At 37.3% G+C, this 23,472-nt stretch overlaps 1 protein-coding gene across 3 annotated transcripts in view; it reads right to left on the bottom strand.

Annotated features, from left to right (window-relative positions):
- SOHLH2 (spermatogenesis and oogenesis specific basic helix-loop-helix 2) overlaps window positions 1-21,286 on the bottom strand; it is a 49,158-nt gene extending 27,872 nt beyond the window's left edge. For all 3 annotated transcript variants that reach the window (XM_033103736.1, XM_033103738.1, XM_033103737.1), the window contains exons 1-2: window positions 21,149-21,286; window positions 7,434-7,645 (exon numbers count right to left, since the gene is read on the bottom strand). In XM_033103736.1, coding sequence (XP_032959627.1) covers window positions 7,434-7,645; window positions 21,149-21,196 — 260 coding nt within the window. In that variant the 5' untranslated portion in view covers window positions 21,197-21,286. The remainder of the gene's footprint in view (window positions 1-7,433; window positions 7,646-21,148) is intronic.
- Window positions 21,287-23,472: the final 2,186 nt, after the last annotated feature.

Raw genomic sequence — 23,472 nt, 5'->3', positions numbered from 1 at the left:
TTTATAATAATTTTCTATTTACAGGAAAAATATGAAAATAATAGAGTTTTCATGCATCCTAAACCAAATTTCCTGTATTGTTGCCATCTTACATGAGTATGGCATATTTTTCACAATTTATGAGCCAATATTGATACACTGTTATTAATTCAAATTCATACTTTATTCAGATTTTCTTAGTTTTTACTTATTGTACTTTTTTTCTCCCTCTTCCAGGATCCCATCCAGGATACCACATTACATTTAGTCATCATGTCTCCTTGGTCTCCTTTAGATTGTGACACTTTTGCTGACTTTTTATTTTTTTTTTTATGATCTTGTAGTTTCGAGCATAGTGCTCAGGAATTAGGTAGAATGTAAGATGGACCATTTTTTTTTCCTTGCTTTAAAATAAATGAGCCTAAATCTTATCCAGCTTCTTGATCTAACCACCAGTATATAAGACATTTAAGGAAAAGAGGAATATTTTAAAGAATGCTATGAGGGTGAAATGAGCAAAATCCAGAGTGTGGGAATTCTGTAAGAAAAATAACCCTTTTAAAAAACATATAAAGAGCAAGATAAAAAACTAGAAAAAAAAGGAAGTAAAAAGTAAATCCTGATTTGTAGAAACTCGCAGTTTAAAAAAGAAGAAAAACAAGAGAAATTTCAACATTTGGATATTTGACAACACTAAGGAATTGTTATTAATTTTTAGGTGTGATATTGGTATTGTGGCTATTTTTTTAAGACTCCTTATCTTAGAGGGTACTTATTAAAATATTCTGGATGAAACAACATGATATCTTAGATTTGCTGAAAATAATCCACCAGTGAGCAGGGGTGGGAGGACAGGAAGGTGGGGGGAGGGCAGAGAAGAAACAAGTCTGGCCATATGTTGATAACTATTAAAGGTACATTATGGGAACACGGATGTCCATTATACTAGTCTTTCTACTTTTATACACTTGAAATTTTCCAAAATAAAATTTAAATTGTGGCATTATTAACTACACTTAGGAGTTCAGTAAGTGGGAATTTCTGATAATTTGATGGATACAGAGCATTGACAGTAGCTAGAAGAAAATGATTTGCCAAGGAGACTATTACTGTGAACCCAACTTTAAAGAGGAGAGTTAAAACTGCCTTTCAGAAAAGCAAACTGCTCTCAAATACGTAAAGCCTCATTATTAGTATGTGGTTATATACGGTTATTATTTATTCCTTAAAACAAGACCCGGAAGAACCTCCACTGTATACTATCATTAGATTATCTTACGTATGCATTTGAAGGTAAATATACATAACTCTATATATAACTCAGATATATAAATTGGTTCTAATGTAATTTATGAGTAACTTATATATCAGTCATTTACACAGTATTGAGAACCTACTGCATGCCAGACTCTGCTAGGCTCTGGGGGACACTGTGAATAGACAGAGACAGACATGGTCCCTGCTCTCACGGTGTTAACAGTTTCTTGGGGAGGACAGACATTGAACAAATTCCTGTAGATAATAATAAAGTAAGTGGCCAAATACGTGCCCAGTGCTGTGAAGGAAAAGCTGCAGGGTCCAATGGAAGCACATACCTGGGCACCAACCTACTCTGCAGCCTCAAGGAGGCTTTCTGGCAGAAATGCCCCAGCCGCTGGCCAGGAGTTAAGCCACCTGAATGGTAGTGGCTGGGGGAAGGGAGGAAGCAGACACCAAAGTACATTCTGGGCAAAGGGAACAACAGGTGCACAGGTCCTGGGGTATAGAGACCAGGTGAGTTGGAGAAAGTGAAAGAAGTCCAAGATGACTCTAGCACAGAGCATCTTAAGGAGAAACACAGAGATGAGACCAGTAGGGCTGGAGTCTGATTACTGTAGCCCTTTTAGGTCAAAGTGGATTTGATATTTAATTATAATGGGTAATGGGAAACTATTAAGCTTGGGAGTAACGTGATTATATTTGCAAGTTAGAAAGACCGCTCTGCCTGTGGTGGGATGGACTGAGGGTGGCGGGCAGAGGGTGGATTTTAGAGCACACACTGCAGTTATCCGGGCGCGAGCTGACGGTAGACCAGAGTAGGCATACCCAAGAACTTTCTTTAAAAAATAAATAATTCATAATATTTGCTAAGTTAATTACTTCAAATAAGTAAGATGTTGCAAATTCACCTAATTGAGGTCTATTCAGACTTAATTCTATTCTATGAATCCTGAGGAGTTTAGGCCGAAAGAGAAGAAAGGCAAAAATGTGTGCTTTCTACTAGGAAATGAGAAGCTCAGGCAGAAGTACTACCATCCACATAGACATGTTAGAGGGGAGGCTAGGATGTGACTAGCAGACTGTGGTAAGAAAGGCACATTAGGATACTGGTGCCTTAGGGCCCGGGCGGAATGGAGTGAGAAGAATGATGCTTGCTACAATGTAAGCACTGCAAATATAGTTTTTAAGTGATGAAAAAATGCGGGGTATAATAAAGGTATGGATGAGGAAAGAGAGGTAGGAGGGGGAAATGGACTAAACAGGTAAGACCATTGAAAGAAACTTGTTGGGTAGTTTGGTCCAACTTTTGAAATAAAGATACGCTTTTCAGATTCACAATAAGTAAATTATCATAAGTTAAAATACTCTAGAATTAAAGAATTTTAGAAAACAGCTTCTTTACTTTTAGAAATAATCTTGTATCTTTTTATATTTTAAATTTATTTTATGGATACAAAAATAGGTTAGATTTGGGTATATGGATATATATGCCCTAATGGCATTCACATTTCAAGCTTTACATCAGACAGAATTGGAATCCCTGGATTTTTGTCATTAGCACAGAACCAATACCAACCCAAACACTTCCCCTGCCAGTGAAACCCTAATTGTAACACTGTACAGAAGTCCTGCAATCAATAGTTCCCAGAATCCAATAATGCTCTGGTCTTAAGCTCACCTGCTCATTCACGTTCTCTACAAATCAATAGAGTTTCTAGTTTCCAGGATCACCACCCCGCCTCCCCCCCCGCAAAAAAAACCACAAAAACACTTTTTTTTAAAGAGTCATTTTTCTAATGAATGAATGTTCCTTAAAAGAAACACCCCAGCTCATACCTCTTCTTCCATATAACAAGACCAAATTTAAGGTTCCGAGGCCTTATGAGTATCTTTCTCAACTGAAGTCTCTTGGGTTTTAAAAATTTGCATTTCTCCTCATGTTTCACAGAACAGACTATTTAAATGTCATGATGGTTCCTGAGACTATGCTCCACATACAAAACTGAATATTGATATTCAAGTGTCCCTTTCTATGCCTGTCTCCAGTACTCTCCGGAACTGGAGGCAGCCGTAAGCTCAGCCTGCAGCAGTACCCATTCCCAGCCTGGCCCCCATCCCCACCTCTGGTCCCCGGTAGCTGGAGGGAGCAGGGGAAGATCATACAAAAGTATTTTGAGCTAAGCTGCACATTCTGCTGACCAAAGAGCCTCAGGAAAGGCCTGGCCTCTGAAATCTATCATGTAATAAGATGATCAAAGGGTTCTTATAAGTCCCTATGAAGCTGGGGGAAATTGCTAAACTCCCTTTAGCGCCACAAGGACTTCTAGGTACAAAAGCCAATGTCATTTTGGGGTTACAGCCTTCTTGAATACACTTATCCATCACGCTGTCCGTGGCCCAAAGCAGCCAAACTAACCTGGTGTGGCCTATTTCGGACTTGTAGCAAATAATGTTCTTTGTTAATTAAGAATAATAACCATTTTCAGTAAGAGAATTGAGAGTTTTACTATAAATTTGAAAACAGAGAGTTCACTTTGCTACTAATAAGGCACCTGCAATAAAATATGGTCAAGTTCTGAGTTTATTCTGGTCAAAGCGAAGGTGGGCGAGCCCTGCCCCAACTGCGTATGCTGCTCCTCGGAAAAGCGCCTGCTGCGAACCTCCTAAGTCAGGGTCACCATACAGCATGATGCTAGAAAGTATAAAGATCTAGATTTGTCCTCAGTTCCTATTTATACCCACCATCAATTTACAGACTAATGTTTTCAGTAAAACTACTTAGATGTTTGGTTGTTGTTGTGTATATTGTCAAGTGTTCAGGGCACTAGGTCATGCAAACTGGCTAATAAGATTTGCTGAGTTGCATGTCAAGTCCAGGAAATTTTAGAATCAGGGCCATAACAACTTGTTGGATCCCTGTGGCTCACAAGATTGAATTTTCTTAGTGAACTAGTAAGTTAACCAATCGAATAAGTGACACTACATGGGGAAAAGTGAAGTCAGAGCCAAACTTGTTTTGCAGACCGAGCAGATGGAACCACATTTTGCATTCCTTTCCTATTGCTGAACTGCTCTGAGCTTATGAGAATCACAGAAGTTTAAGAACAGGAGAGACAGTTCATGGAATGGAAAATTGCAACTTCAGACAGGATCCAAACAATGTTGATGAGTTTGAAACATGTTTTAATTTTCCCTACCTGCCTTTGGAAGGTAAAGTCTGAAGTATCAAGTGTCTGCTCTTTACAGGTGGCTCAATTCTGAGAACTGATCTAAGCCAAGAGTCAAATATCCCTGGAATTCTGAAGCAAACCATATGAATCTTAGGACAATCTTAAAATATTTTACCATTGGGTAGTGCTTGAGTGCATCTGGCTCAAAAACAAAAAAGAAAAATGTATTCATGAAATGAAATCTAATTAGAGACTACTATTAGGAATGTTAGCCTATAATTGAGATGTACCATAACTCTTGAAAATGCTAGTCTGTAAAGTGCCAGGATTAAAATTGATCAAAGATTAGCTCCAAGCTGAAAACATAGTTTTTTTTCTAAGAATAAATTTAAGAATCTTTTTAAGGAGACTGCTTACATTTTATTCTAAAATAAGTCTAATATTATAGTTACCAGGCTATACTTCATTCTCATTTTCAATAGCAGTCTATATATCTTATATATAGATTTATGATCACGTATGCTAATACTTGAAATATTAGGTTGGTGCAAAAGTGCAGCTGAAAAGGTTAAAAATAACTACAAAAACCGCAATTATTTTGCACCAACCTAATAAGTGTGGTACTCTATAGTAAGTTCCTCATTCACCGGCAAGGCACATCAAGTACGCAGAGAGAGGAGAGTAAGGTCAATCGTGTATTTTCCTGGACCTATCCAGATTTTGAGACATTACAAAACAACGAAGATATAAGGGGGAAAATCTAAAATACAGCAGAAGAAAAGCTAAACCAAGACCTTTTATTTTGGTTTAGTCATTAAATGTCAGTGCTTTAGGAAAGGTAATGATTTAAATGCCTTATAAATGGGGCAGTATGTTTATAGGACTAATTACCCTAAGAAAAACTATAGCTCTAAAAATATAAACATGCCGTCCGAGGGTTTAAATAATTCATAAATCATAAACTAATAACAGTTCTGAGGGCACAAGAAAGGGAATTTCACAGCTATTTCTAGCCTCTGAACCAACCATCATGAAAGCTTCCGCAAAGAAAGCTTTGTCCCTTTTTCAGAGAGGAACACAAAAGCCTGAACTCGTTATCTGCCCTAGAAAGGCATTTCTCCCACTCACCCACCCACACACTCGGTCATACCTCCAGGCGCTGAGTACCTGCCATTAGTCAAGACCCACACGGGGTACTGGGAACAGCGGAACAAGACACAAGAAAATGAAACCCAAGTGTATTCCACAAATTATCCCGGTTCTTTTTAAACAAATGCTTTTACAGCAAACTAGTAGAACAGCCATATGCAAGTTTGTACAGTTAGTACCTTCATCTACTTTCCTTTCCCTGCTAAGAAACCTTAAGCTGTGCTATTCAGAGCAAAGAAAGCAGCAATGGGGAAACCCACAGAGGTGAGTAGCGGACAAAAAGTTCTGTCCTCTAACCTCCTAGCTTTTAATACTGTGACTACACAAAGCTCGCTTCTTAATGGAACTCTATTTGTATCCTGTTCAAAACGTAGCTTCAGTAATGAGCAAATCCAAAGGCTTCACTACACTCAGAGAGCGAGGATCCTACTCTGGAAATGTGACAGAGATCAGCCTGACTGACTGGTACGTCCAGGGCTCTTCCAAAACCGTATGTACATTTAGTTTATGCTAAGTTTGGCATATACTGAATCTCAGAGGTATAAATGAAGGGACTTCAATATAGAAGCCAACTAATTACAGACTTCCAGAAAGAATAAGAAAAGAGTTCTAGTCTAGGTTGTATGAAAACAAGCTATGTGGTCTCCAGAAAGTCACCTCAGCCTCAGTTTCCCAATCTGTCAAGTAGGAATTATGAAACTCTGCTCTGCCTCCCTCATAAAGCCGTCACAAAAATTTAAAAATACTACAAAAATGAGATATTATGAGCCCCCAACCAAGGAACTCTAACTATAGGAGGTTTTTCGTTTGCTTGTTGGTTTTCTAAGGTATATAATAAAACAGGCATATCTTGAAGGAGGGCAGTTTACATGTTTTGGAGTGAAATCCACTTTGATGTAGTTTACCTGGTTTGTGCAGAGTTCATATTCCCAGTAAAAAGCCAAAAGAAATGCAGAAAGCCAACTGTTCTAAGAAACCCCAGGAGTAATGTCTGTCTGTCTGTCTGTCTGTCTGTCTGTCTTTAACAAGTGGCTTTGACTTCTTGTCATTCCAACTTTCTTTTGCCCTAACCTAATATGCTTGCTCCTTTTGATTCAAGGATCACAGTCTTGTCTCTGCACTTTCTCCTTTAGTCGAAGAAGGCCTGTTCTATAATTCTGAGAAGTCCTTACATATTGGAAGATTATCTACAATTACACTTTCTCTATTAAGTCTTCTTGTAGAAGGGGAACAAATTTGTTCTCACCTAGCCCTGTTTAAAAACATCCTAAATGGCTCAAAATCCTTGGTAGTCAGGCAAGAAGAACCTAACTGTCCCACCGCCAGGTTCCAAATCTCTAGAGTGGAGTGGGTCAACCAGAAGCAGAACTTCTGCAGAGCTCCCAGGAGAAACAGAATACTGGACATGGTGTTGCTCAGGACTCATTGGGTCCAGAGAGGTCAGAGCTCCTTCACATTAGGCTATCTCCTGAGAGAGACACCTCCAGTCCACAGCTAACATGACATGGAGCTAAGAGCACTCACCTGCCTTAGCATCTGCCGTAACAATTACAGAACTCTGAAAAGATATACCATTTTAATGACATAGCTACGGAAAGGGGAGTACCCGAGGGGTTAAGGTAAGTATTATATACCAAATAAACTTCCACAGACAATTAATTCTCCCATTCTCACCCACACCTATAACTTTTTAGGTTAAAATGATCATTGTTAGTATGTCAAACTGGCCATAAAAATAACAGGTATGTAGATTCTGCCCAATCCTTCATCTTAAAAATTAAAGTAGAAATAGTATCATCTTATAAGGATTTTTATAGAAATAGGTTCTAATAAAAGCTGGTTTAAAGGTATACAGTCAAGGTGTTTGGAGTCTACCTAATTAATTTGACAGCTTCCAGCTCCTGGGCAGTCGGTAGAGTCACCTTCAGGAAGACCATGTTGAATGCACATGCATCCAGAAGAGCCGCCGCCTTCCTCACGTCACTAATGGTTATGGTGACTTCCGCCATACTGTAAAAGAATTTCTGTACAACATCAGCCAGGTACTGAGCCGTGATATCTCCAACTAATAAGAGGTCTATTTTTGCCTGAAAGAGAAGGAAAAAAAAACAACACAGAAGTACCACATAATTAATATCTGGGCACAGAGAAAATGTCATATATGAGAGGATAGAACCAAACAAGATTATAAATAACACAGTGACTGAGGATACAGATGGACTGACTGGTCAGCTATAAGCACCTCAAAGGCCGGAACTATTAATTTCACATCCTCAGTACCTAGGGTAGTAAACGGATTTGAAGGCCATGCTATTTTAAAAAGTTTTGCCTACAAATATCACTCTACTGTGGTTTTCCTGCCAGTTTCTTTCTCGTCCTATTAACAATAGATAGGATTCTATGGCCTAGTCTCCCAATCACCTATTCTGCTGGAAAATCTGTTTATGAGAGAATCAAACTGGTGACTCTCCCAAACTATTTTGATGAAACACACATTCCATAGAACAGAGTAAGATCTAAATTCCCAAATCTTAAGAAACACTCAAATAAAGTCCTTTATTTGAAAGGATTACATGCTACTCAAATCCTAATATAAGGAACCAAAAAGCTTCTTTATTTCCATTTGGGGATATTTTCAAGCACATTCAATTAGGAAAAATATGAGTTCCATCTTCATATTCTATTTCTCTATGTTTTATTCTCTACAGCTACTGAACACAATCCACTGAAACTACCAAAGAATGGGGATGCTTGAATTAATGGAAATTGTAAGCAGACAGTTGGAAATGCCAGGCCATAGACAGCTTCACATGAAAAAACAAATTTGGGAATTGACCAGAATTGAAGTCAAAAGAGGTGGGTGAAGGAGTTAGAAATACCTGTATGAAAAGAAAGGCAGCTTGCCAAAGACAGAACTCTCTAGGGCAGGAAGCTGGTGTGGGTGGCCCGCCATGGGGCTTCCCTTCCACTTCAGCCTGGTTTCCCAAGGGCTGCTGGAAAGAACACGTGAGGTGCAAGAAACTAGGCAAGTTCAAAGTAAGCAAACCTTCTGCACTTCTCACTTCTATCTGCCTTCTAATTTTCTTCCTTCTTTTGCCAAAGAAAAAAGTTAGTCTTCTATTAACCATCACTCATATCCTACCTAGAAGCAACAACTGTCAACAGTTTGGTCTATGTCTTCTCAGACAATTTCTTTGTCAAACGTAGAACACAAATATACAGCTTTTTGCATGAATGAGAAGCTATATATTTTTAAAGTAAATTGCTTTTCTCACTTAATACAGTTCAACAACTCCTCAGAAATTCTGGTTTTCTAGGAACATTCTCATTTTTCCAGCTGTTATAGATTTATTCTCTTAAGTAAATGTTTTCTTTCATTTGTTGTGATCTGGGGTGGAAGGCAAACACGTGTTCATCTGTCACATCTTGATCCAGCGTCCTCATTTATCATGATAATTTATCGAGTCATTCTCCTAATGTAGAATTTTGATGTTATTCCAGGCTGTGATGAATACCTTTGTAAATATATCTTTGTGCAAATAAGTATATATCCTAGAAGCAAAACTATAAGTTTGAAAGGTAAGGTTTTGCTTTTGTTTTTCAACTTAGGTATTGCCAAATCGTTCTCCCCAAAAGATACAAAATTTTACATCTACACCAATAGTATATATGAGTAACCATTTCCACAAATCCTTAATAAGATTAACTTTTTTTCCCATTTTTGCCAATATTGTGGGCAAAAAAAACCTTCAATTTTGCTTTTCATTCTCATTTTTCTAATTAATATTGATGTTGAGTATCTTTTCATTTTAAGGATAATTTTCATTTCTATTGTTGCATATTCTATTTATTATGCTTATCTATTTATTACCTTTCTGTTTCTATTGCTCTGTTAGCATTTATATATTCTGGACGCAAGTCAACTATTTTTTTCTAGTCTGTTATGGCTCTTAATTTTCATTATGAGGTCTCTTGTCACAAGGTCTTTTTTGTCACAAACATATATTTAATATTTAGTAATAAATCTACCAACTCTTTCCTTTAGAGCTTCGGTGGATTTTGTCTTGCTTTCAAAGCCATCTCTATTTATGTTATAAAGATACGCTTTTCCTAGACAAGAAAAAAAAATAAAGAAATTATGTTAAACGGACTTCTTTAAGAAGAAAAGATAAAAAATATGAGTAAGAAAATATAGGGGAAAAGTTCTCAATAACAAAGGCAAACACATAATAAAAGCAACGAATCAACCAACTATAAAGCTAGTACAAAGGTTAAAAGGCAAAAGTAGGAAGATCATATGTAATTACAATATATTAAGGGATACACACACATATGCAAAAGATGTTAAAAAAAAAATAATGACCCAAACATAAATGTGAAGAAGGTTGACTTTAAAACGTCCAAACTTAAGCAGCCATCAACTTAAAATAGACTGCTATAAAGAGTTTGGTATGTAGGAAGCACATGGTAACCACATACCAAAAATCTACAAGATATACAAGAAATAAAGAGAACGGAATTCAAATGCAACACTATAAAAAGTGATCAACATACAAGAGAATGAGAAAGGAACAGAGAACAATAAAAACAATTAAGAAATCGCAATAACTACATACCTATTAATAATTACTTTAAATGTAAATGACTAAATGTTCTAATAAAAAAAGACATAGGGTGGCTGGATTAAAAAAACAATACCTATACATACACTGCCTGTAAGAAACCCACTTCAGATCGAATGACAGACATAGACTAAAAATAAATGGATGGAAAAATATTTGACACAAATGGTAATGAAAAAAATGCTGGGGTAGCAACACTAATATCAGACAAAACAGACTTTAAAACAAGGGCTATAACGAGACAAAGAAGGGTATTTCATAATGATCAATCCAACAAGAGGATATAACTCTTGCAAAAATCTACAAACCCAAAGTAGAAGCACCTAAATATATAAAGCAAATACTGACGAACATAAAGTAATATAGTCACATGAGGGGACTGTAATACCCCATTGATATCAATAGATAGATCATCCAGACAGAAAATCAATAAGAAAACAGCAGCCATAAATGACACACTAGACCATATGGATTTAATTGGTATTTTTAGAGCATTTCACCCCAAAGCACCATAATATACATTTTTCTCAAGTGTACATGGAGCATTTTCCAGGATAGGCCACATATTAAGCCATAGAACAAGTCTCAATAAATTTAAAAAGACTGAAGTCATGTCAAATATCTCCTCTGAACACAATGGTATGAAAATAGAAATCAATTACAAGAAGAAAATGGAACCATACAAACACATACAGGCTAAATCACATGCTACTAAACAATGGATGGGTTAACGACAAGGTCAAGGAAGAAATCTAAAGATACCTTGAGACAAATGAAAATGAAAACAATGACCCAAAATCTATGGGACACAGTCAAAGCAGTATGAAGATGAAAATTTTGAGCAATACCTCAAGAAATAAGAAAATAAACAATATAAACTTACACCTAAAGGAACTAGAAAAAGAAGAACAAAGTGAGTAAAAGGTGGACATAATAAAGATCAGAGCAGAAATAAATGAAATAGAGTATAAAAAAACAACAGATCAATGAACTCAAGAGCTGGTTATTTGAAAAGGTGAACAAAATTGATAAACCTATAGCTAGACTCATTAAGAAAAAAAGAGAGGACCCAAATAAATAACATCAGAAATGAAAGGAAAAGTGACAACTGATACCACAGGGATTATGAAGAGGTACTACAAACACTTCTATGCCAACAAATTGGACAAGCTGGAAGATATGGATAAATTCCTACACACATACAACCTTCCAAGGCTAAATCAGGAAGGAACTGAAAATCTGAACAGATGGGTAACTCCTAATGAAATTGAATCAGTAATCAAAAAGCTCCCAACAAACAAAATCCCTGGACCAGACAGCTTCACAGGTGAATTTTACCAAATATTCAAAGAAAAATTAATACCTATCTTTCTCAAACTATTCCAAAAAATTGAAGAGGAGGAAAGGCTCCCAAACTCATTTTCCGAGGCCAGCATTATCCTGATTCCAAAACCAGACAAAGACACTAAAAAATAAATAAATACACACATACATACATACATAATAAAAAAGGTATAGGACAATATGCCTGATAAACATAGATACAAAAATCCTCAACAAAATATTAGCAAACCAAATTAAGCAATACATTAAAAAGATCATACACTATGATCAAGTGGATTTAGTCCCAGGATGAAAGGCTGGTTCGATATCCATAAGTCAATTAACATGATGAACCACATAAGCAAAATGAAAGATAAAAATAATATGATCACATCAATAGATTCAGAAAATGCATTTGACAAAATTCAACATCCATTCATGATAAAAACTCTCAGCAAAGTGGGGATAGAGAGAACATTCCTCAACATAATAAAGGCCATATATGACAGACCCACAGCTAACATCACACTCAATGGTGAAAAGCTGAAAGCTTTTTCTTTAAGATGAAGAACAAGACAAGGATGTCCACTTTCACCACTCGTATTCAACCGAGTATTGGAAGTCCTAGCCACAGCAATCAGACACATAAAAGAAATAAAAGACATCTGAATTGCACAGGAAAGAGTAAAACTGTCATTATTTGCAGGTAACATACTATATAGAGAGAACCCTATTGAATCCACCAAAAAAACCATTAAAACTAATAAGTGAATTCAGTAAAGTAGCAGGATACAAAACTAATATTCAGAAAACAGTTGCATTTTTATACACCAATAATGAACAGAAAGAAAAATTAAGAAAAGAATCCCATTTACAACTGCATCAAAAAGAATAAAATACCTAGGAATAAATTTAACCAAGGTGGTAAATGACATGTACTTGGAAAACCATAAGACATTAAAGAAAGAAATTGAAGAAGATACAAATAATTGGAAGCATATGCTGTGCTCATGGATAGGAAGAATTAACACTGTTAAAATATCCATACTACCCAAAGCAATCTACAGCTTCAGTGCAATCCCTATCAAAATGCCAATGGCATTTTTTACAGAACTAGAATCCTAAAATTTATATGGAACCACAAAAGACTTCAAATACCACTGCAATCTTGAGAAAGAAAAACTAAGTTGGAGATATCATGCTACCTGATACCAAACTATACTACCAGTGTATAGTAATCAAAACAGCCTAGTACTGGCATAATAACAGACTCATAGATCAATGGAACACAATTGAGAATTCAGAAATAAACCCACATCTTTATAGTCATTTAATCTATGACAAATAAGGCAAAAATATACAGGGGGATAAAGGAGACAACACTGGTAAAAAGATGTAAACTGTGACATCAAAAACATAAAATGGTGTACAGAATAAAAATGTAGAGCTTAGTATGAGTTCATAGTTAATTGTCAGCTTAAAACAGACTGTTATAAATGTTTTATGTAACCTCTTATTTTAATATAATCCAAAAGATGAGTTAGAGCTGATGGTCCGGCTAGGTCTTATTTTTGGGGAAACACGGTAGTGTGTATCACTGTAATTAAAAAATTTTTAAAAAATGTTTAAGATATGTTTTGATAGTGTATTCTAAAACTTTTATGGTGCTACTTTTGCAATTAGTTTTTTATCTCATCTGGGATTTACTTGGTGATTAACATATATATGTTTTTCTGGGCTTCATTTTGATACATTGATCTATTTCCCTATTCCTGCTTAAGAGCACGCTGTTTAATTTCTAGCTCTTTATAGTATATTTTATGTTTGATGGAATGTATGGTTCCCTCCTTGCTTTTTCCAATTTGGTTCTTAGATATTTTCCCACAATTTCTCTCTCAACAGAATTTTAGCATCAGCTTGTCAAGATCCATAAGAAACCCTGCTAAAGCTTTCACTGCAGTTGTATTTATTTTAAAGATTAATTAGGAAATATCATTACTACATTAAATGGCCCTATTTAGGAAGTATGATTCAGAGAATTCAGGATTTTTTTTTATGTCCTTCAATTTTATAGTTTTCTTCATATGGATTTTGCATATATCCTCATATATTTATTCCTAGATATTTCAAGATTTTAGAATTACTATGGAGGAGATAGCTTTTCTCTTTCACATTTTGAGATTGATTACAGCTGACATAGAGAAATGCTATTGATTTCTGCACAAGGAATTTGATTCAAGTTCTTTATGGTACTCTCTAGTTAGTTCCACCATGTTTTATGATTCTTCTGAATTTCCTAGGTAGATAATCATACTGCCTTCAAAATGAACTCTTTTGCCCCTGATTGCCAGAATTTATGCCTTTTATTTATTAATCTGTTGCCAGAATTCATGCCTAATATTTATTAATAAGCATTGGCTAGAACATCCAAAACAATGGTGACTAGCTGAAGTGACAGAGGGCATTCTTGCCTTGTTCCTAACTTCAGTGGAAATATTTCCAATGCTTGTACCACTAAATATGACACAGAAGATTTCTGGTCAATACCTTTATCAAATTAAGGAAGTCTCTTCGTACTTGGAGGCTAAGAATTTTAAATCAGAAATGGGAGTTGAAATTTACCAAATGCTTTTTCAGTAAGTAACATGATCGTGTGTGTGTGTGTGTGTGTGTGTGTGTGTGTGTGTGTTTAATCTGTTTAATGAATTACATTAATAGATTTTCTACTGTCAAGCCATCATTGCATTACAGGGATAAACTTATACATAATGTGTAACAAATTCAATTTATTCATTTTATTTTAGATTTTTGCATCTATACTCATAAGTGAAACCAGAGTCAATTTTGTTTTACTGTGTGTACTGTCTTATCTGGTCTGAGTATCAGGGTTACGTCAACCTTGAAGAATGAAATAGAAAGCTCCAGTATCATTCTATGAGTAGAGTCCTGAATATAGAAACTATCTGCTTTTTGAAGTTTAGGTAAAACATGTCTGAGATCTGGGCCTGAAGCCATTTAGAGAGGTGAGGTTTACTATCTTTTGTTGTTCCTTAGGATTATTAGTAAATTTAAGTTTTCTACCTTCTTTTAAGTGAATTTTGTTCACATATATTTTTAAAAATTCATTTCATATATCTTTTCAAATGTACTAGTTTTTCAAAGTATATAATATTTATTACTTGCATGGAGTTCATCTTGCTTTCTTTCTAACTAGAGATTAATATATAGTTATATTTTTTCTATCTTCTTTTTCTGGCAATGCTTTATTAGAGACTATAGAAGTGTGTGGTCCAATATGGTAGCCACATGTGGCCATTTAAATTTATGTTAATTAAGATTAAATAAAGTTTGAAATTCAGTTCAGTAACACTAGCTACATGTCAAGTGCTCAATATCCACATATTGGAAGGGGCTACCATATCAGACAGTATAAAATATAGAATATTTTCAACATTGCATTAAGTTCTATTAGATGACACAGTTGTCCAAGTGGCCCTCTGTTGTATCCTACAGATTTTGACATATATTGCATTCTGTTGACTTTCCCAGTTTGTAATTTCAGTTAATATTTCCATTTTTAACCTAAGAATTATATTAAACATCTATATAAAGACGTTTTGAATTTTTAAGAAGATAGTGCTTCTATTTTTGGATTTTTTTTTGGCTATTGACAAGTGGCTCCTTTCTTACCTCAGTGCATCGTCAACAGTGGATATACCCCACAACTTCTACGTTGTAGAATCTGTTGATAGTTTGTGGCCTAATACATAGTCAGTTATTGTTAATGTTCCGTGGATACTTGAAAACAATGTGTATTTTCTGTTGGGCACATATTCCTTATGTATCTTTGAGATCAAACTTGTTCATTGATTTCTTGTTTATTTTAGGTCTACTTGATCTTTCAGTTTGTGAGACAGATGTGTTAAAATCTTCTGTCTCTAATCATGGTTTGTAAATGTACTTATTTCTCTAACTACAGACTCTATAATTATGGATACAAAAAGGTTCATAATAATTATACAAATAAACATATAACAGATACACATATAAATATATAGTATTTAATATATACAATATAATGATCTACAATGTTTATAGTTTATATTAAATAATATATGTATCATATATTGATAATTATTAAAAAACTATACATCTATGAAACATATCTCTGTCCATTTTAATCCTTTTCACCGAAATTATATTTTTTCTGATATAAAGCACTTAGTTTTTTATATCCCTTTACTTAGAGCCTTTCTGTATAATTTTTATTTTGTATGAATTTTGTAAATAGTATATATTTGAATTTTTACTTTTTCTTCACAATCTGAGATTTTTCATTTTCAATATAGGAATTTAAGTTATCAAATATATTCATGACATTAACTAGTATCATTAATTCAATGTAATTAGCTATTATTAACTGTGAAACATTTACAACTTAATGTGAAATGGTCATATTTATTTCATTTATTTATTCAGGTTTCCCATTTACTGTAATTTTGTTTATTTCTCTCATGCCTTCTGTTAAGCTGATCACATTTTCCCTTTTCCCTCCTGCTGCTCTTACAATACTGAGAGAGTTAAATCCCTTATTTCTGTTCTTTAAGTGGCATTAGGGTTCACAATTCAGTGCTAGTTACCTGCTAAATACTTCTAATGGTCAAAATTTCTGTTTCTGAACTTTGAAGCTATTGGGCCATTTTGTTCTAGCATCCAGTTTCTGATAAAAAGAATAAATTGCTTTACTTTCCTTTTCATGCTTTTTTTTTATGCTGTTTTCTAGGATGTGTTGCGTATGGATCTTATTCACCCTACTTGGCACTCAGGGGATCTGTGGCTCGGGAAATTTCCTTCTATTATTTATTTATTTCCTTCTCTCTGTTTCTCTCTCCTTGGAAGTCTTCTATTAGATATTGGACATCCTAAATTGATCCTTCATGTCTCAACTTCTGAAAGACTTCCTTAATTTTATTTTTCATATCACCAGCTCAGTTTTCAGTCCTTCTAAAGATTTTTACAATTTCAGTAAATTTAATGTGAGTTGCTCATTTCGAAGATTTGTTTGGTAATTTTTCATAACCCGCTATTTTTAGGATATGATATCCTCTCTGAGAATAAAAATTAGAATTTTAAAACTTTTTTTCTAATCCCCTTAATGATCTGTCTCTGGAATAGCTGTGTCTAATGTCTGTGACCTTGGTGTGAGTGGGTGTGGCAATGGAAGCAGAGGCTGGAAAGCAGAGTGGTTGGGAATAGCTATTTGTCAGAAAAACCAGGCTTTACTCTGAAAACCAAGCCCTTTATTTCCCTCCTGGGCAGAGCTATCTTTCCTTTAATCCTGTTAGTTACAGAGGTCTGGAAATTACGGACACCAGGGACCTGGGTCGCTCATAAAGCTCATTTTCTTTGGAAAGAGCAGTTCCCGGGTTTTATCCTGGGGTTAAAAGAACTATGGCCCTGGCTGTAGTAGGAATGATCTGGAACTAAAGAAATCCAGGGGCCCAACTGACCCAAGAATTTGGCATACAGCTAACTCATAACAGGTGAGCACTCCCTGGCCCACTTCATTTTTGTTTCAGCTAATATTCTGCCTGCACTATCACTAGAATTGTTTTACCTCTGCATTTCTTCTCTTCTCTGTGGCTTTTAAGCTCTGGTTTTTCTACTTTTGTTTTACTGGCAATTTGATCCCATCTGTTTTCTAATTTCAAGTTTCCCTGTGGATGTTTTTGTTTTTTCCGTTTTTGTTTTTTTTTTAATGTTCAGAGAAAAGCTACTTTGTTCAAACCAAGATCCCATTAGGGACTATACACTACATTTGGTTGTTCTGTGTCCTTGGACTTTTCATTTGGAATCTCCCACTTCCCCCTGGATATTTACTTGCTGAAGGTATCAGCAAGGTTTTTTAAGTATCTCCTGCCAGAGCCTGGAGTTGATGGGGATATTGACATGTGTGCTCAATTCACTATCATAACCCAATTTCACTCACCTGCCCCACCTTATTTTGAAGAGGATAAAATTCAAACTCCTTAGCATGGCCTTTCAAACCAAATATCAACCCATGTCAGCAACCCTATTTCCTTCTACTTCCCTCAAATATCCTATGTTCTAACAAGACAGCATAACACTTGCAAATGACCTTTGAAATTTAGAATTTCTACAGTAGAGAGTATCAGGATCCTTCTAGAGGGTTTCCTTTTCATTTTGTAAACATTCCTCATTTCCAATGGCACGTTAGCAGCAATGTGGGACTCTGAGTCACCTCAATGTTTCTGGGTGCACACTGCGAATCTCCATCGTAGCACAGGATACCTTCTATACCAATATAGTATATTCCCTTGTGAACAAAACACCAAGCAGTGAAAATAGTCATTAACAAGTAGTCATAAAAGGAGTGATTATAATTTTGTTTTTGAATTAACCAGGTTAACTAAAGCAACCTATAAATGTGCATTGAATTTACATTCCAAACTGAGGCACTTTTGAGAAAGAAAGGGGAGTGCTATTAATAATTACAGTAAAATAACATATAAACCAGGTATCCTTGGCTATGAATAACTGTACAACTATTAAAAAGATTTATTTTTTTCTTCAACACAGCCTGTCACTTTGCATCTGCTTAAATATGGCTGACATCTATTTATCATCTCCATAGATTTTTATTGAGCACCTACTACACGGGAGATGCTATGCTGAGACTACAAAGTGAACAGACAGACAAGGCCGCTGTCTTCATGGGGCTTATATGCGAGTTGTTTTTATTCCTGCTGGTAATAAAGTATGGCTTTCAATCCTTGAAGAATAACATATGAGCTGCAGTTCTACCAAAACTATTATTACTGATCCTCTTTTAAACACTTGATGCAGTGGGAAGAGAACAAAGGCTTTCAAGACACACAGACCAGGGTCTGTTGTCCTAGCTCAGCCACTTACCAGTGGCTTCCAGTAATGTGATCCTCACCCAGAGAACAATACATCGCAAGGCTGTTATCATGAGAAAGGATTGTATGACGCCCTGTAGGTGGTAGTTATTGCCATGTTTTCTCAAGTTATACCAAACCTGAGCACAAGGAGGACAGAAAATGTCAAATCAACCTAATGCAGAAAGAGACAGGTGGAATTACAAAGGAAAACGTGTCCACATCAGGCAGCGAAAACAGCCCTAAATCAAACTGCTTTCCGCATTACTTGAGTCATAGGGCTTGGGAAACAAAGCACTGAGGAGCAAAGGTAAGTTCTGAGTAACAGACATCAGCTGCTAACTCGAGCCCTTCCCCAGCTAGTCCTGGTGCTTCTGGGTGCAGTATGCCCCTCAGAGGCTCAGTTCCGGATTTGCCCAAAACCTTTCAGCTGCTCTTGTGGAACAAAGGGCAGAACAAGACACAGGTCCTGGATGGGGGGAGAGGGGAAATCTGAGAGAAGGTGGGGAAAAGATCCAGAAGGATGAGGAAGTGTAGCCATTAACCAGTCCTCTATGCGCCAGTCTAAAAAGTTCTACAGAGTGCTTTGCACCAGGACAGAGGGAGCACGAAATAAAGCAGCTTTGAAAAGAACTGATTTGCTCTCCTGCCAAAGGTTTCCTTCCCTTGCTCTGCAAAATCAGTGCTAGCACACTTGGAATGTGCTTCAAATTAGAACACTCACTGTCCTAGCCCACTATCCCAAGGTAATTCTAATTAATTGAAAGTTTCTAATCAACTTAAACTGAACATTTATTCAGTTAAAAATATCTTGTTGATGGTGTAATGTGAACACACTTGATGAGAAGGAGCCAATGATAAGAATAATAAAAGGAAAATGAATAAAATTTCCTAGGATATTCGCTGCTCTAGAGAAACTGCTTTTGAGTATGACTAAGATTTTAACCTGTAAGCACCACAACTTGAACAGACGCTAGACTTTCTCTGGCACAAGTTTTTTTTTCCTATTTGAATTGCTTACTGCACCTTTTTTCTTTTTAATAAAAGCAATACATTTTAATTGAGAAATGGAAAATTTAGCCTAATGAGAAAGTAAAAACCATCTGCAATTCCAACAATCAGGGACAAACACTAACACCTTGGTGGAGATCTTTTAAGTGTGGACAGCTTTTATAATGCAATATGCTCATCACCAATGCTCTTGGTCCACTCACTTAGATTTCTGAAATCAGAGTAACTCCAGGGCACTCCAGTCTCTACAATTTTTAAAACGCTGGATTTCCATTTGCAATCTGTGGCAGGTTAAGCCCTTAATTAGTAACAGCAGGTGCTGAAGGGCTTCAAGCCAATCACCCTTACATTTTAGTGAGTTGTTATTTATGTCACTCTTATCAGCCGGAGCAGTGCTGACACTCAGCAGCAGCTGGAGGGGCTGATGTTCCCACAGGGCAATTGTTGGCCTCCAGTTTCCCCAGGGGCCAAGGGGCTTAAACAGCTCTATCTGAAGACACTGAGCAAGCTGCACACAAAAGGTTCAGTTCGGGCTTCGGACTGTCTTAGGGGTTGAAAGCCATAATTATTTACTAAGAGACAATCAGATATTTTATTCGGAGTTCCATTTTGGACAGCTTTGCCTAATTCTGCACCATAAAATACTGTTTCTCCTTTGAGTTTAAAAAGTGCCTCCACTTTTAAAATAATTAAGAAAACTTATTAAATTGGCCCACTTCCAAGTGGCCACAATTCCATTTCAGAAAGTTTGTTCCTAAGAAGCAAGGATATTTAAGTATGTAGAACATTCTAAGCAGTAACAAAACTTCACACAGCCCAAAAGTTTTCCCTCTCACGTTTGTCTATCAAGGTATGTGAAAAACTCGCTAAGAAGAAAGCCAACACATTTGCCTTGCTTTCTGGGGTGGTGAGGTTTTCTTTATGCTTTTTTCCTAGTGGATTAATAATAGCATTTCATTTTTATCTAAAAGTTACAGAAGTGATTTTGTGCTTCTGGCTAAGGTGATAAATAAGGTGTTTGTAAAAGGCCGGTGGGCTTTGGATTTCCATGGAAGGTGGGAGGGTGTTGTGAGGAGAGCGGGGGCTCCTGCCTATGTGGGGGTGAGCTGAAGAAGAACGTGCAAGGACACTTTGGGACGCCACACCAGTAAGCAAATGGGAGAGGAGCACCCCAAGTTGTGCAGAGAACGCTGAAAATAAACTTTCCTACCTTGCATATACTTCCCTACATTCAAGCTCAAAATTGTGCACATTTTGTCCGGCCACCAGCCCCAAATACCTACTGACTTTTGCTCCTAAGTGACTACCAATGGTTTCCTGCCTGAAAAATGATTTTAAGTTTGGCAGGCATCAGGGCTGCAGGAGGGTTTCTCTGTGAAAGAGTTCAGTCCACTTTCCTCCTTTGGGCTCCTTTCCCGGACGGATTCAGCCGGATCCCCAACCTCGAGGGGGCAGTGGCCCAGAGTGGGACTCCAGGACCTAGGGCTGGCCAACCTCAGAAGCCCTGTCCACACTTCCCAACTCGGGGCACGGACCCAGGACTCGCTCGCTCGCGCCGCTGGAAGTGGCCCTTCCTGCCGCCGCCCTCCCGGGCTGTCCCCGGAACGAGGACCGTCTGCGCCCGTCTGTGCGGTCGCGGGGGCCACCGCGGACTCAGGGCCCGCGGGCCGTTATAAACGCAGCTGCCTCCCCTTCCTCCTCCTCCGCCTCTTACCTGGCCAGAGATTTGGCCCAGCTCCTGGCCGATAATTGAGGCCGCCATGGCCCGTTGCCCACGTGCCCGGTGCCGGGCAGCCTCCCAACAGGAGGAGCTCGCCAACCCAGCCGCGTCCCGCCCGCCGCGCTAATGGCTGGGGGCCAGCACCTGCGGGCGCGCATGCCCCGGCCCCTTAAAGTGGCCCTGCTGCCCGGCCCTAGGCACCTGCGGGGGCAGCAGGGGCTTCCGCGGGGGCGGGGGGAGCTAGGTGGGGAGCGGGAAGGGAGGAGTGCTGCTCGGGTGGGGCTGCCCCAGATGCCCTGGAGGCCCCGAGGAGAACCGGTCACTGGCAGGCTGCCCAGCCAAAGCTGCAGTCCCCATGCCCTGGGAGATCACACAGGTCTTAGAACTGCCATGGCCCTGCCTCAGGATGGTCTAAATACCTGAAGGCTATCTGATGAGAACTCTTTCAGGTTTAAGTATTACGAATTAGCAAACAGGTGTGTTTTTTTTTCTTTTTCCTAGACAAACGTATGGTACAGGATAGGGAAGGAGAATGCTGTTAGGTTTGTTAGTGGTTTCTTTCCAAACCACTAATAAATTAAAATCTTAGAAGCATTTCATTTTGTCCTGTGATTCAACAAATATTGTCTGTCCCATTTTGTCAACTGAGAAAGTGAGGCAATAACATCTCCTGGCAGCTGCTGCTACCGTGTTTCCCTGAAAATAAGACCTGGTCTTATACCATATTTCCCTGAAATAAGACTGAGACTTATATTAATTTTTGCTCCAAAGGATGCATTAGGGCGTATTTTCAGGGGCTGTCTTATTTTTTCATGTACAACACTCTACATTTATTCAAATACAGTCACCTCATCTTCTTCTGGAACATCTCACAACATACTAAATGCACCCGGCTGGCTGACAATTTTAACTGGGGCTTATTTTGGGGGTAGGTCTTTTTTTTTGGGGAAACAGTATCTAACCCACTTTGTTCAGCCTTCACTAGACATTTTATTGAGATCTATTGAGTGCCAGGACCTGTGGGGGATCCTTCCTCTTGTGGATCTTTATTACAGTTCCTAATTTTCCCGTGGCTAGAATTTGTGGGGGTGGGGACTGTGGGATGCGGGGGAGAGGATGGTCTCTGAGAGCGTCTGTCACTTTGGACTTGCCTAGACTCTTGATCGCACTTGAGCCCTCAGTCCCCCTGATCTCAGGGCAAACTTCCTGTTTTCTGAGCAGGTGGTGGTCCATTCTGGGGACCTGATTCAGATCATGAGAGCGTGCAAATATATTATTGTGCTTCTATATGACTTTGGTGGGAAGAAAAGTTGCAAATAAATTTCTGATGACATCATTCTGCATTATTTTTGGAAGCGAATGTACACGTATTAATAGCTATGAATTTTGGCTCTTTATTGCTTTTTCAATTAATTAGGAATTGAGAGCACCTACATAAATGGCTGTGAGGTGGGTGATAGTTTGTTTATCAATATAGGACAAAGGCAAAGTCATGCCCAGACACAGTGTGGAGTGTGGGGTGAGGCAGTTTTGAGCATTTCCCCCCTTTTTGGTAACCAGGTTTGCATTGCTCCACTGGTCTAGACTAGCAAGTCTGATACCAATCATACGTCTAGACTAGCAAGTCTGATACGAATTGTGACAAAGTGATTGTTGAAACTGACAGACTCATTGCTTTTTATTTTGAGTGGACAATACCCCTAAGTTTACGTGAGAAACATTCCTATGTTGAAAGAAGCAGAAAAAGAAAATAAATCTCCAACCTCCATAATCATCAAGTTAAGGATTTTAATAGTTTCCAATCTTTGTCACTATTTAACTTTCTTGAATCACACTCATTTATATTATTAGAGACAAATGGGCAGAAGGATGCTTTTTGTGATTCCCAGGAATAAAAATATGCTACTTATGCTCTTGATGGAAACTTGAATACTTATGGATTAGAAAATATAACAAGAATAATTCTACATAGGGAAATATATTTTAAAACTTGTAGTCAAAATTAATAATTCAAATTTATCTCTTAGAAAATAGTTTTTGCATCACTTAAAATTATTATCATTCATAGCATATGCTTTATGTTATTTTCCCCAAAATTAAATTATAATTGTGTATTTTTCACAATATTCATATATCTGAATAGTTTTGTAAGTAGTACAGTATACATGGTCCGTTCAAATTAATTCTTAAGAACCTGTACTTAAAATGTTTGGAAATTTACCATCCAGCTATTTTATAGGAACTGTTGTATATAAGCTGTGTCCAGTATTGTTGCTTACTTGGCTTGTTCTCAGAATTACAGAAATTTAGAACTCAGT

The sequence above is a fragment of the Rhinolophus ferrumequinum genome, chromosome 4 (assembly GCF_004115265.2).
Source record: "Rhinolophus ferrumequinum isolate MPI-CBG mRhiFer1 chromosome 4, mRhiFer1_v1.p, whole genome shotgun sequence".
In the NCBI taxonomy this organism is placed as follows: Eukaryota; Metazoa; Chordata; class Mammalia; order Chiroptera; family Rhinolophidae; genus Rhinolophus; species Rhinolophus ferrumequinum.
This window is presented reverse-complemented; position numbering and strand designations above follow the sequence as displayed.